This window comes from Microtus pennsylvanicus, chromosome 6, assembly GCF_037038515.1.
Source record: "Microtus pennsylvanicus isolate mMicPen1 chromosome 6, mMicPen1.hap1, whole genome shotgun sequence".
NCBI classification, from domain to species: domain Eukaryota; kingdom Metazoa; phylum Chordata; class Mammalia; order Rodentia; family Cricetidae; genus Microtus; species Microtus pennsylvanicus.
Window position 1 is genome coordinate 45823718 of NC_134584.1, and position 15047 is coordinate 45838764.

The following is a 15047-nucleotide window of genomic DNA, read 5'->3' on the forward strand; positions in this document are numbered from 1 at the left end:
TCCTAAAAGTGAGGCTCAATAGATCAGCATTAGACATGGGTAAGATAAAGGTTCTTACAGGACAGGAGGAGGGGGTTTCCAAATGGGGGATTTGGCAGGCAAATAGGTGGGGTTACAGAAGCAGAAAAAAAGCATAGCAAGTTGATCATAACACCCTCCTGAAACAAGCACATTGTTGCAAGGTGATCAAAACAGGATAGTCATAGCAAGGTGGTCATAACAACAGGTGGTCAAAATAACCTTCTGAAACCCAGCCATGGCTGCCGTTTACAGGAACAGGCAGTATAGATCCATTTGTAGCGAAGGTTACAGGTGGGCATAGCCCAATCCATGGGAAACAGATTCGATCATAAACAGGAATGAACCTAGGTTATCTTTACTATAACGTGGCTTTCAAGCCTAAGATGAAGACAGGCTGTTTATCACTCCTTTTACAGTAGAGATCAGTTAACTCAGAGACCTACCATTAGTCACTAAACAAAGAATAAGAGACTACAGAGTGTTTAATTCTAAATGGGACATTTGTATCACATAACCTCCTCTCCAAGGCTAAGGGATCATCATGGAGGAGGAGATGGAAACACTGTAAGAACCAGAGGGGAGAGATGATTTCAGAGAAACAGTGTTCTCCAGAAACAACATGGCCATTCCACATATGAACTTACATCAATTACAGTAGTGTGGACAAGACCTGAGCAAGGTTAACCTAGACAAAAAAAAATCTCTTTGTGAACAAGGAAGGGGGTCCTGAAGCCTACTCCAGCTCAAGAGATATTGACACTTGATGGCTTCTGGGAAAGGGAGAGTAAGTTTCTTCGTGGATATAGTCCCCAGGAGGCTACCCATGATCCAGAAGATGGCCCTATACCCTTATGCACATATGAAATTCTGTATGTATATATATACATATATAAGTATATGTATATTTTTCTAAATATATAATAGAATATATATATTTAGAAGGACAGGCATTGGGTAGAGGATGCTGGTTTTATGTCTGTGACAGGCAAGCCATCCTCCTAGCACCTAGATGATGCTCCCAACATGGAAGTTCCTGGCGCCATCTGAGTGAGGGTTTCCTCACAGGTTTCTTTACATGACTAGCTAAAGAAGTGGTCATTGATGGTGAACTCCCTTCACCCCTCTCCCTTGTCTGGAAGCTGGGCGCACGGTTGAAAGTCCTGGGCTACTTAAAAATTGGTCTTGCTTGCACTAAGGCATTCCCACCACCGCTTGCACTCAGGCAGTACAAATGTATTGGGAATGCTGTGTCAGGACTGAAGACAACAGCCAAACCTGCTTCTTTACATTATCCCGCACCACCCCAATGTGCTTATCTGACCATTGAAAAAAAATATACAGAGGCCATGAATTTAAGGGTGATGGGGGTGTGCGAGGGAAGAGTTGGAGAGAGTAAAGAAAAGATGGAAATGATGTTATTGTATTTTAATTTCAAAAAATTGAAAAGGTCTAGAGGTACTTCAAAGACCCAATCCCGTTGCTATCTCCCTGGCCATTTCCAGTTCCTCTTCCTGGGTACTCTCATTCACCTAAGACAGGCACCAGGAACCTCGGATTTGTTCTTCAGGGGTTGTTCAACACATAGCTACTTCCCCTGGGGACCAAGTTTACTTAGCCCTCCTCTACTGGGAGTAAGAGTTCGGTGCCTCAGAATTGAAGGACCTGGCCACTCCCTCTTCCTTCCAGGAGGATTTTACAAAGTCAATAGTCAAGGGAAAACTGATTGGCTGAGAACCTAACCCCACCTCTTTCTGGAAATAATCTTTTCTTCCCATTGGTTTTGACGCTGACCTCCCATAAGGAGAAAGGGTCATTTTGTGCGTTGGGGAGATTTTGGGGAGAGAGGGGTCTCTTACTTCTTCAAATCTCTGCTGGCAAACTCTCGCAGGTTTGCGTTTGCAACACCACCACTTGAAGTGGGGTGAGGATGAGCACCAGTTTGAGTGGATGCCGCTGTGCCTTCACCTCATTGCCCCTCCCGGGAACAAAGACCAAACAGAAGCAACCCAGGAACACAAGGCTGTCCTTGGACGCTAGCAAGAGAGCTTTCTTTCGAAACAAAATACCTCGCTCCCTCCTATGGCCCCTAAAAAGTCTCCTCTCAGATGACTACGGCCTTAAGCCCCAAACGGTTTATTTGAAATCCATGTTTAGATCCCAGCATGTGGCAATGTTCTCTACTCTGATGACACTTTTCTTTTCTAATAATAGAGCAGATGAAGTAATATTGCAATTGATGTTCCCGGGAATTTGATTGGATAAGTGCATAAACTGTGGAAGGGAAGGAGATTGTATGGACGGATCACATTAGTATTCCTGTCCTATCAATGTGCGGGGCCACGACCAACGTCAGCCGGACCGACTCGGTGCGTCTGCCAGTCCCGCCACGGATTCATCTGGGATCCTCACACAGACCAGCCAGCAGAGACGAGGGATCAAGGCGACCGATTAGCGCCAGTTGCCTGCTGCGGATCAGTTCGCCCCTTCCAGGCCTGGCGACTGTGGAGGGAGGGGAGAGACGAGCGGCGCACCACTGCGGGAAGACACCGAAGCAAGAGCGACACCCCCTCCCGCCCCCCACCTTGCAGCGCAGGCTTTTGAACGCCGCTTCCCCCATCTGAATGGAAACTCGGAACCGCCCGGCGGCGCGTTCCTCCTCGCTCAGTCTGTCAATCCATGCCGAGAGGAAGGCGGTGCAAGTCCGCGCCAGCAGCGTCCAGCTCCCGGGACAGGGCCGGCAACGCTGCTGAGCAGAACTTGATCGCGCCTCTTCGTCGCTGCTAGTGGAAGCGATGCTGCACCGCACAGGCAGCGCTTCCCCGGCTCTCCTTCAGGCTGAAGGTTACCCACCCGCGCAGCCAGCCGCAACCTTGTGAGCCGCGCGCGCCTCAGGTCCGGGCTCCGGCTGCTCCGCGGCGGCGTGCAGGGGGCAACCACCGGGCCGCCCGCGCCGGGGCGCACTGCACCAGCGGCTTCGGCTTAGTGGATGTGTATGCATGAGTTCTGCACCGAATGGGCGCAAAAAGCGCCCCAGTCGGTCCACCCGCTCCTCGATCTTCCAGATCAGCAAGCCTCCGCTGCAGAGCGGGGATTGGGAGCGCAGGGGCAGCGGCTCCGAAAGCGCCCAAAAAACCCAACGAGCCCTGGACGACTGCAAAATGGTGGGTGAAAACTGCGCCTTTTTCCTTTTTTCCTTTTATTTTTAAAGGGGGGTTGTGGGAGTCGTGTATCTTAATCCTTTGCTTGAGTGCCAGCCACTCCCCACCCTCAGCCTCTCCATGCCGATCACGTGCATGATGTACTATTTTTAAATCTGCACTCCCCCAGATGCGGGGTGACACCCAGGTCGAAATGGCCCTGCCAAGACAAGAGTCATGGGTCTGGATCCTGGGAGTCAGAGGCTAAAGGTGATACCTCTATCCTTGGAAGAAATGGTAGACGCAAAAGGGGGTGAACAGGCTGGCTCGCCAGAGAAAGAGGGTGGGGGTGCGGCTGTGTGCTGACACAGTAACAAACAAACCCAAACAGAGCGCAGGAGCGCTGCAGAGGTGATGAAAGGTCCCAGCGCAGAGGACAGGACATGGCCAATGTTTCTGTCAGGGTCCAAGCCAGAAGCTTCAGTGGCCCCGCTGGAGGTGGAAGGTTTGCTTGTTGTGTCCTATTTTTTTTCCTCCTGTGCCACTTCAAATCCATGTCCTAGCACTAGCAGAGAGAGTATCTATTTCAGAGCCCCCAGCATCATTCTCCAGCGACCTGGGAGTGGCTTGATAGCTTTCCAAAGATGTTCTTGCTCTTCAGAAACCGAGTCTATAAGTGGGGGTATTTGGGACCGCAAATGGAGCTTTGATGGCTAGCTTGCTGAGGGAAAACAAACATTGGTTTCGGATAAAGAGACTTGCCACTCTTGTGCCTTAAGCTTTAAACGGGTTCCTCAGTTACAGACAGAGGTCAGTGAAATCTCCGTTTATGTACACGAAAATAGTTTAAGTCTGATGATAAGTGAATGTTTAGTGAAAGAGATTGGCTTGTTTTCCAGCTTGTCCAAGAGTTCAACACACAAGTGGCCCTGTACCGAGAGTTGGTCATTTCCATCGGGGACGTCTCAGTCAGTTGCCCCTCACTACGGGCGGAAATGCACAAGACAAGAACCAAAGGCTGTGAAATGGCCCGTCAGGCACACCAAAAGCTGGCTGCCATCTCAGGGTAGGAGACTCTTGACTTTATCTGATAATTCGTGTACACGATGCATGGACACTGGCAGGATTCTGTGGTGACTGGAACTTCAGAATGATCTCGATAATGCAAATCTGATTTTAACCAAGCATCCCGGGATGAGTGAGTTCTTAATAAGAAAGCTGTGTTATTGGGATGATAGACAGAAAGACAGACAGACAAACACAAATGCATGCACATGTGAGATTTGGTCACGAACTGACTTTTAAAAAGTTAACTTTCAGTTAATTAACTGGAATTGGGAGCTTAGAGTTTTGGTGAGGGGAATGTGTGCCCCTTAAAGTTACATTATTCTGTTCGAAGATGAGTTTTTGCAGTCTTCTGCTAGACAAAAGGCCTACGCTGGAGAGAGAAAATCTTTGCTAAATCTTAGATTTAGTAAGCTATTTATGTCAGGTGATACATTCCTATGGTGCTGCTTGAAGTGGGTAAAATAAAATCTTGGGTAAAAATTGCATTCTTTAACTAGATGTGAAAGGAAGTTTTCACCCAAATGAAGGTTGTTTTGTTGTTGCTGCTGCTGTTTTTGCTTTGTTTTGTTTCTGCACATTGGGGATATTGACAAATCTGAGCTAACATTGGCTAGATTTGTCCCCGCCCCCATTTTTATTTGTTTTCTTATCGTATTTATGAATTCTCAAATCCATGGAAGATGCTAATAGAGTAAATAAAAACTCCTTTTCTGGGATCCCATCTACTCCATCTGGACCTCAGTTTCGGGAAAGAACCATTGATTTGCCAACCATTGTTGTCAAACTCGGTACACCCAGAGGCATTGTGGGAATTCTTGCAGAGACACTGTAAGTGCTTGATTCTGTCCTAGTCTAGCCTTCACGCAGGTTTTATTTTCTGAGCATGGCTTTGTCATAATACAAGTGTAGATGTGTCTGCTCACCTGATGATGCTGCAGACCGATCTCTTAGGCAAGAGAATTAATGTCCCTCTTTCCATCTTCAGTGCCGACAATATACAATAACATTACGGGCATATCAAGTTGAGAAAATCACGTTACATTTTAAAACAACTCTTTTATGTTTGACAATAGGAATTTTATTTCATAGAAAAGATAAGTTTCCTCATTTACTTGAAGAGAGGGATACACAAAATACCATGCAAATTTATTTTATTTAAGAGTAATGTGGAGAAACTTTATCTTTTTCTATTGAACTGTATTTAATGGACAGTAAACCTGGGAAGTAATGGGGAAGTAGTTATTTCAGGATATCGCTTTAACAAACACCAAGAAACAGTGTGGGGAGAGTGAAGTAGAGTGATGATCAATTGAAAAGTAGAAAACACTGACTGGGAAGGAGAGCAGGTTTGGACAGGAGCTTGATGCTCATCACTAAAAGTGAACATCTCCATAAATTCAAGATAAGGTCATATCCAGAGCCCCTTCTAATCGGAACTCAGAATGAGAACACAGTACAATCAGAGAGGGCGGCTGGGGGAATGGGCAGGAACTCGTCAGTTGAGTTTGCTGTACTTGTGAACTGAGTTTGCTCTCTGAATCACTTAGGTAAGAGTCTGAACACTGGCTAAATGGTGAGAATTGAGGATGTGACGTGTCTTGGATTTCCTCTGAGCCTGACAACCCTTCACTGCTTGCTTATCTGTTAATCTGGAGATGGTGCTCATGGAGGCGGGTTTATAAGAATTGGTGAGGAACAAGGGTGTTCCTAGACCTCTATAAACATAAAATTCCACAGTAGCCTAGCACAGAATTTGACACATTCCCCTTTAAAAAAAATAATTAAATGCAATTTAACATTCTTTATAAGAAGTGACAGTGATAATAATTGGAGGAAACCCCTTTAGTTACTTATCATCTGGGCTCTCCGAATGAAGGATGTGATTCCCTCTGGTGGAATTCTGTTTCTGAGACTGCTTGATTATGTGGCTGTCATGCCAAGCTTGAGGTGAAGACTGGCAGGAAGGCTGTAAGATTCACTGCACACTTTAAAGCAGGGGGTGAGAAGTACACAGATTGCTGGGCAAAGTAGAAAGACCGAGTTTATTGAGTGTCTAGGACCTGTCGTCTGAGAGGAGGATTGCTATTTCTGCTCTGCAACTCAGAGATACTGCGTAGGTCTTCAAAGACTCAGAAAAATGTGCCGCAGAGTCGATTGACCTCCACATTTCCTTTCCTGGAAGCCCTACTCTTTTCTCCAAGTAAACTGTTATATAAGAGGATTTTTATTATTGCTAAAATATGGGTGAATTTTAAAAAGAATAATCCAAATAAAAGAAGTCATAGAATATTTCACATTGTATGATTTTATTTATATTAGGTGTCTTTTCCTCAGGGGAAAAACCCCAAATCTATAGAGACAGAAATTAAAGTAGTGGTTACCTGAGACTGGTGGGAAGAGAGAGTGACTCTTTTGAGGATAATAGAATTATTATTTAGTATAATAGAACTATTTTAGGATTGGACAAAGGTGGCACTCGTAGAACTTTGTGTCTTTACTAAAGAGCTCACTGAACTTCCCACTAAAAATAAGTTAATTTGAGGATACCTCAGTAAGTTTTCTTTAAAGATGCTGCCACCATCAGTATGATTAACACTGGATTTATTTGTTGGCATCATTCTTTTCTACTCATAGTTTGTGATAAAGCAACATACACTGTAGGAAACAAAGAAAAACAAAACTTGCTCTTTGCCTTTGTCAAAATGCCTGTGCAATAACCACCATCACAACACTCATGTGTTGTTATTGGTAGGAATACAGACAGTTAAGGCAAGACTTCCGAGAATAACTGAACTCTTAAGACACAGGCTACCTCTTCCTAGCCCATGAGCCCAATTTGGGAGGAAGAAGGAAGGAGTCACAGTTAAAAAGAGACAGGGAAAATTAAAGTGAAGCAAGCTTGGAAGGCAAAGCGACAAAAGTAATCGCAAATGACACCACAATCACGTTATGACTCTCATCTCTGACTAACTGAAGCTTTCTGGGGATGACAGTGTTCTTGCTGACTAGCTCTGGGTAGCAAAGTCATTTACCAACATGATCCACATTATCTCATACTGTGTTTGGGCCAGCGGCTGGTCCAGCAAGTCCTCTGCTTTCAAAGTACAAAGTTCTTCAGAATTGACCTTAGATGGGTGACTGAAATGTCTTCTCTGACAGGGCTGTCAAACTACTAATTCTTTACAACCCAGATCCTTCTCTAGATGGTACACCTGGGGGTGGTGGGGGGTGGAATGCTTAAAGATCAATATTTAAAAATGGTTCATAAACTTCTTTACACACAGCACATAGAAAGCTGATCTATTAGGCAGGTCAAAATAACATTGTTATGCCCTGTTTGGTGTGGAAGGCAACAATCTAGACTCTGTCTCATTGGGATTCCTTTCCAAAATGACTTCAGAGACACCTTGAAAGAATTCTTGGTGCTCTTGGGCAGTTTATATTTAGGTAGAGTAAAGGGACGTTGGATACAACTTACCACAGTGCATATGGAGATTTAGGAGTGGGGCGGATTTTGTAATATCTTCTGAGACTTTTGTGGAATTCATGCTCTGAACCTCACTCACTTCTTTATCTAACAGTTTGTTTTCATGCTTGATCCCAGACAGTTGAGAGGAGTGTGTGGACTCAGTAGCCAGAAAGAATCATGTGTCCAGCCTGTATGGTAGCATGTCCCCATCAGAGGCTACTCTGGGGCTAAAACCCGGTCTCTTTCTTCTGTTCGAGTGCTGAAACCAACAACAACACCCTTTTCTTGGAAAGACAAAAAGGAGGTACCCAGGGAGCCAACATCCTCCAGAAAGCTCCAGGGCTGTTCTGTGACTAGAGCACGTATGGTGGGGATCGTGTCCCCAGCATTGCTTCTAGGGTGTCTCTGTTGGACTGAGATATCCGCACGCCGATACCTCATCTTAACAGCTCTTGGAGAGGCAAAGTGAAGAAGGGAGTGGGACAGATCCTATAAACCGCTGTAAAGAGGATATTGTGAGAGGCAAGATTAGGAAGAGCACTGACTCTAAAGTAAATTAGACCCAGATGAAGTCCTGCCTTCGTCCACGGCTTACTAAAGACACACGTGGAGGTCAGTGAGCAGACTGCTTCACAGTATGGCCAGGCTGTCAGCACTGCTATTCACAAGTAGTGTGACCCTGGGCAGAAGGATTATCACCCTCTGTCTGCCTCAGGTTCTTAAGACAAATAAAGCCAACATGTAATAGAATCAATTCTCATGGCGTTGTGAAGAAACTGGCTGTCACATAGTGAGGGCTGTCATTACATTCAGGTCAGCATCTCTCCAACTATGAAAACACAGAGAACTCAGATTGCCAAGAAAGACTCATTTAAATTTTTATATTAATCCATCAAATACTTTTCAAATAAATGCTTTCGCTGGAATAAGTTTTGTTTGCCTTTCTTTCTTACATTATCTTCTGAGGTATTTTCTATATTGAAAATGCCCCTAAAGAGCCATCTAATGTCCTATTCTTGAATACTTTGCAAATGATATGGAGATGTGAAGGGTTGAAAGTCAGAATTATTTTCTTTATGTACGTCAGCCTAGATCATTCACAAGTCATAGAATGCTTATAGAATTTTTAACTTGCTTCATTATGGTCTTCATGACATGGACCATTTCTGCTGAAATCACTGGACACCTAAATGACAGGGCTGAATTGATTGACTTCTCAGCCCCTGTCTTCATTATTGCAGCATTCTGTATTAGTGTAGAATCACAAGGGTGTTTGTTTGTGGAACTGAACTATGAACATCATCATAAGCACTAGACAGAGGGTTCAGTGCTGAAAACCTAAAAATAATGTTGGGGAATCTGAACATAACTCCAGGCACAAAAACATGCTATTTCTCTGATGGCCTTCTGCTGCAATGTGCTAGTATCATAGGGAGCTAAAACTGCAGGGTCTGGGGGTTTTTCCTCCAGCAATGTTTTCCCAACAAAAAAAAGGGCATTGTTTTTCTTTCTTCTCCCCCCTCAGAGTGTTTCAGTTTTGTTTGTTTTCTATTCTGAATTTTTTTTAATTCTATATTTCCCGATCCCACTTCTAGCTGATTCTGTTCATTCCTTTGTTTTGTGTGTTCAGAAGTTGAGGTGTGTGAGGGAGAAGGATGAGAACAGTGGCTGATTCACAGTGTCCCTTTGGACACTCTGGCTGAGACAGCAGTAGTTGTGTGGGGTAGAAGACTGATGAGGAGCTAGGTGACCATGGATGCAGTTCCTACAGCTTCCTTTGAGTCTCATGATGGAGGATGTACTGCTTGGGCAGTGGCAGCCTCAACTGTTAGCAAAAAGATCTGTAGTTGGCAGGCATGCCGGGACATCAGTCCGACCTTCATCTTACCTTCCTATATGTGTATGTTTTCCTTAAAAAGAACTTCTCTGTCACTGGCCTAATAGTGAAAGACAAGTTACAGATACGTTATTCAGTAAGATGATGATGGAATCATAATTCTGAATCCAACGCCAAGAATCATGATCTAAAAATGTCATAGGCTAGGTGGCTCAAACAGCAGAAACATGTTAACTCAGACCTATGGAGCTGAGAAGGCCAAGTCAAATAGCTGAGCAAAGTTGACTTTGAAGAACTCACCCCTCACCTCCCTCTTGGTTTCTAGGGATTTGCTAGCAGTCTTTGATGCTCTTTGGCTTGTTAAAGCATCTCTGCCTTCACCTTCACTTGGTATTTCCCTGTGAGTATGTCTGTATCTAAACGTCCCCATTTTGCAAGGATACCCAACTTATTAATTAGGAGTCCACCCTAACTAGGAGTGATCTTACTATAGTTTAACTCATACCTGCAGGACGTGATTTCTGCAGACAGGTCACATTCTGAAGCACTCAAGTTGGAGATGACATAATTCAACACACCACAAACATTCTTGACCTTGCTTTGTCTAAATGGGAGGAGGACAGTGAAGGTAGAGTTTTGTCCAGAACTTTCTACATGACCTCCCCTTTCACAAAACCACAGCCCAAGACCAAATGTTTTATATTTGCACAATTGCAGTTTCTCTTAGGGGTGGAATTTGGGACTACAGAATGAAATGGATGTGTTCTAAGTCCCCAATATGGTTAGCACCTTGTTTTACTTGATTTAACTGTTGGTACACGAAGGTAAACTAAGAAACAAAACACAAGAGGGTAGGAAAGAGACCACCCAATGGTATGTGAGGCATCACTCACTCTCCCTTCCTGGTTTTCATGGGAGGATGAGCAAACAGTGGTCCCTTAATGGTGCTAATATTCTATGTAAGAGCCATAAGCATCATCCCAGCGAGTGACAAGGTACTGACACACAGCAGTGTGAAAAGAGTCCTTCCTTAGCTGGTTTGTTTGTTACTATGGCTGCTCTACAAGTCTCAGGCTGCCTTCAAACTTTCTATCTTCCTGCCTTAGCCTCCCAAGTTCCAGAACTACAGTCCTGCACCACCGCGTCCTGCTTATAAGAGACCATTATTAGCAACTAAGCCCAATGTGTTATGGACTCCCAAAAAGTGATTTTCCTATTGCCTGTGAAGTTTCCCCTTCTTACTTTTTTTTTTAACAGATCAAATGGCCTTCACCTTCTTAGGGTTTTTTTAATAAATGCTCCCATTAGAGAGAAAATTGAATCTAAAATGAACTTTAGAAGATCTACTGTCACTTCATTATTTAAATAATGAAGTGCTGGAGAACAAGGTCACGCTTCTTTTATGTCTGTATCCTGAGAGGCAAGTTCAGTGGTGATGTGTCTTATAGTTTCATTAAGTTTACAGGTATTTTAACATTGATTCTTGAGTTCTGATCTTGACTTTAGTAAGTGTGGAGAGATGAATCATTGTGTGCCGCTTTGGCCAGAGTTGACTTACTTTTTTTCTGTGTCAAAATTTTTTAACTAATATACTGATTTGAGGAACACGACAAGGAAGCATTCCTGGGGCTTACTCCTTCATTACTATAGCAAATCAGTGGTCAATGTGTGTCTTAGAGTTCTGGTTAAGGTACCATTTAATTTAGGTCATTGCACAAAACTTGGCTTGTGGCTTCATCTTGGATAATAAATAATAACCAGGCACTGAGCTGCCTTTTTAGAATTGTGCTCTAAACCTTTAGTCCTGAAAGCGTGGCTGTGCTTGCAGGCTAGGGAGATGCCAGGACATGGCGTGATCATAGTGGCAACTGGATTGCCTGGTTGTTTATTTATTTCTCTACTTTGGAAGATAAGAGTGTGTATGTGCACATATGTCAAGATAAGGGGTTGACATTGGATGTCTGCCTCAATTGCTCTCCACCTTACTTTTAGAAAGACAAAGTTTCTCACTAAGCTTGGAGCTGGCTGATTAGGCAGGACTGCCTGGCCAGGAAGCCCCAGGATCCCCTCCCTAGCAAATACTTCCCAGCATTGTGATTATAATGTTGTACCACTCTGCACAGCTCTTTATTATGAGTTCTGGGGTTTGAACTTGGGTCATCATTTTTACTGACATTTTCATCTCCCCAACCTCCACAATACATACATACATACATACATATTAAACCTCATGAAAAAATGTAGTTGTTTATATAGAGTTATATACAGATTTAAACACATACAGAGCAAATTTATTTATGAGATCGGATCTTGTTGGATAAAGCATCCAAGCCTTTAAATTGTTTTACAAACAGATGGTTCTGAATGATGGAAGACCATAGATACAATCAGATCAACCAAAAGCCCACATTCTCAGCCACAGACACATATTAAGCTACGAATGGACATTAAGATCACAGACCAGAGGAAGCTGCAGCCTAGTAAATTCTTCAATCATTATGGCTACCTTGATGTTACCCTCACCAACAACCTCTCATAGTATTTTATTGTTTTCAGTATGTGTTGAGCTTCCTGTTTTCAACAAATCTGTAACCATCCTGAGCTCAGAGACGTATCTACCCAGGACATCCCCTTCTTTCTGCCTCCAGCTGGGCTGCCTGCCTTCAGTCCCTCATCTCTTGTCTTCAGTTTAGTCCCGGGCTCCAGACTAATCCCCCTTAAATGTTCTTCTGATCTTGCTACCTCTGTGCTTTAAGACTTCCAGAGATTCCCTGTTGCCTAAAGCAGTATTTCTCTGATGTGATCCCTGGACCATCCGCATGGAAATCACCTGCCTTCAGGTCTGAAAATCTAAGAATTCTGGGCATGAGGCCCGAAAGTCCAGACTGTTAACAAGTATCACGGCATTCCCCCAAGACTCTGGAACATACTACACAGAGACCTGCTGGCCTAATGCGGTGGTTCTCAGCCTAAGCCACCCCGGGAAATCACAGATGTGGCTCCAAACATTTGTCGCCCCTGGCTTTCGTGCCTAGAATTTCTGATTCAGTGGGCCTGGAACGCAGCAGAGGCACTAGATTTTTATATTTTAAATCTTCCTACAAGAGCATCAGAAGGGATTTTGTTTGCCTACATTAAAATAGAAAAAAAAAACTTCAAAGACACCAGAAGCTCATCCTCTCACAGAAAAACCTTACAATGGGCAATTCAGAATCAGGCACAGAGGCCCATGAAACCATGATTCTACTTTATTTCTAGTTCATGGCATTTGTCTGCAACCTCATTTCATGATTCAAGACTGTGAAAGGAGTTCCAGCCCTGGACCCGAGGAGGAAAAGAAGAGGGTCAGGGTCTTTGAGGAGTTCAGACCAGAGTTCCATTTAGAACTACATCTAATGGTCGCATAGTCCCTGCACACTCTCTGACTAGATGATGTATTCTTTTCTTACTATTTTTATTAAATAAAATATTATTTCTGGGAGAAATGGACATATGGAGCTTTGAAATTAACTCATAATGTTTGGAACATACATACCTTACTTATTTCTTAGCCTAGTCTTCTACTCCTTCTAAACACTGTTTGTTCTATAAGTACATAGAGCAGGAGAACCATATCCCGTTACTCCTCACACATGCTCGCTGTGTTCAGCCAAAAGGGAAAGGATTCCTGTATACCGACTGCAATTCTACTCTCACTTTGGCCTGGCAGACTACTTACATTGAAAACCAAAACAGAAGCATGAGGCTCCCCTCAATTCATCCCCCAAAATTAAGAATGTGTTTCTGCCTTTTAGTAACATAAAAGACATGAAATTCAGAAAACACTTTGGAGGGCAAGAAGTTAGGCCAAGTGCCTTTGAAATGTCCTGAGGATAATTTTCACAAGACAGAATGTGAAATGAGATAAGGCCGGGAAGGAAAAATCAAGATTGGCACTCGAGAAGTTAGTTCATAAAACTTTACCTGATGTTGAGTGGGCCTCGGAAACAAAAGCAAACAAACAAAAGTATTTTAAATCCCCTTCAGTAAATGGAGATTTATTCAACAGTTAAACTTCGGTGAACTCATATGAATGAAAAGTGGCAGGGCCACACAACACAAGAAACCAGGTGAACTAAGGTCAAGATATAATGAGTCCACTAAAGGGCATTAAAATTAAAGTGCAGTAAACAACATTTAGAGTTAAGTCACCATCATGTTTACCCAATAATTCCCTAAATTATGATATGATGGGTATGGTAATATTGTCTATGGAAAATCAGTCCTGTCCAACCCAGAAGTCAGCATCCCTAGAAGCCACACATTCTTCCAGCCACTAAGACAAAACAACAGATGAGGGTCTAGCAGTCACACTGTGTGACAAGGGTGACCAACAAATGCAAATTAGAAAGAACATTTCAAATTGTGATAAATGCAGTGGCAAAATCCAAACAAGATTACAACATTAAAGATGTACAGATGAAGGGCACTGAGTTACTTCCAGGCAGTATGGTCAAAGAGTCCCTTCTGATGTGATATTCTGTCTTGATAGCTGACTTTCGGAAGGAACCAATCTTGTGATAATCTGAGCAAAAAGCATTTCAAGGCAGAGGGAAAAAGAAAGCATAATTGTTTTAGGAATGAATTAGCCTTGGCATGTCTGAAAAAGAAAGAAGGGAGAAAGGACTGTATTATCAGTCCAGAATTGTCTTCAGCTACTAAGTGACATCAACCACACAGTGACTTAGTCCTTCAGGCCTTTCCTTCCACTGCTGTTGTAGCTCCAGAAATTGTAACTGTGTCCTTGGAAAGTTAAGCAGAAAATGAAGATGTTAGTCAGTTACATGAGTCCCTGCATAAAAGACTTTCTCAGAATACCCAAACAGCAACTTATTGTACCTCATTGGCCAGGATCATAGCAAGGGGGTTCCATGATTCCAAGTCCCAAGCATACACCTCTCTTTGTGCTATATGTCCAGGAAGAATAAAAATTCCTGATTTATCAGCCAAACGGATTCTCCCCTGAACTCAAGGGCAGTCTCTCTCTCTCTCTCTCTCTCTCTCTCTCTCTCTCTCTCTCTCTCTCTCTCTCTGTGTGTGTGTGTGTGTGTGTGTGTGTGTGTGTGTGTGTGTATCTGTGTCTGTGTGTGTCTGTGATATGGGTGTCTGTGCATACGTGAGATCAGATGTGTACGTATTTTGGTGCACATGTGAAGGTCAACGAACCACCTCATTTTGGGCCATCACCTTCCATCTTGTTTGAGACAAGAATTGCACACACTAGGCTGGCTGGTCATGAGCTCCTGGGCATTCTTCTGTTTCTGTCACCCATCTTTCCATAGCAACACTGGATACCAGGCAAACACAATCACGTTTGACTTTACATGGGTTCTGAGATCTTCATTCAGGTCTTCACACATGTGTGAGAAGCGCTGTAACCATCTCCCCAGGTCTAGGGGAGAAAATCTAGCAAAACTAGTGGAAAGGTGCTTGTGCAGTGTGAAGAAAAGTGCTCAGCATGCCCTTCTCCTTCCTT

General features: G+C 43.5%; 1 protein-coding gene across 4 annotated transcripts in view; it reads left to right on the plus strand.

The window, feature by feature from the left end:
- The first annotated feature begins 2866 nt into the window (after window positions 1-2866).
- Rgs7bp (regulator of G protein signaling 7 binding protein) overlaps window positions 2867-15047 on the plus strand; it is a 99295-nt gene continuing 87114 nt past the window's right edge. For 2 of the 4 annotated variants that reach the window (XM_075976128.1, XM_075976132.1), the window contains exons 1-2: window positions 2867-3182; window positions 4058-4224. In XM_075976128.1, the coding sequence (XP_075832243.1) occupies window positions 3018-3182; window positions 4058-4224 (332 nt within the window). In that variant the 5' untranslated portion in view covers window positions 2867-3017. Of the gene's footprint in view, window positions 3183-3351; window positions 3429-4057; window positions 4225-15047 lie in introns of those variants that run through there. The other 2 variants (XM_075976131.1, XM_075976130.1) reach the window with 2 other exon arrangements.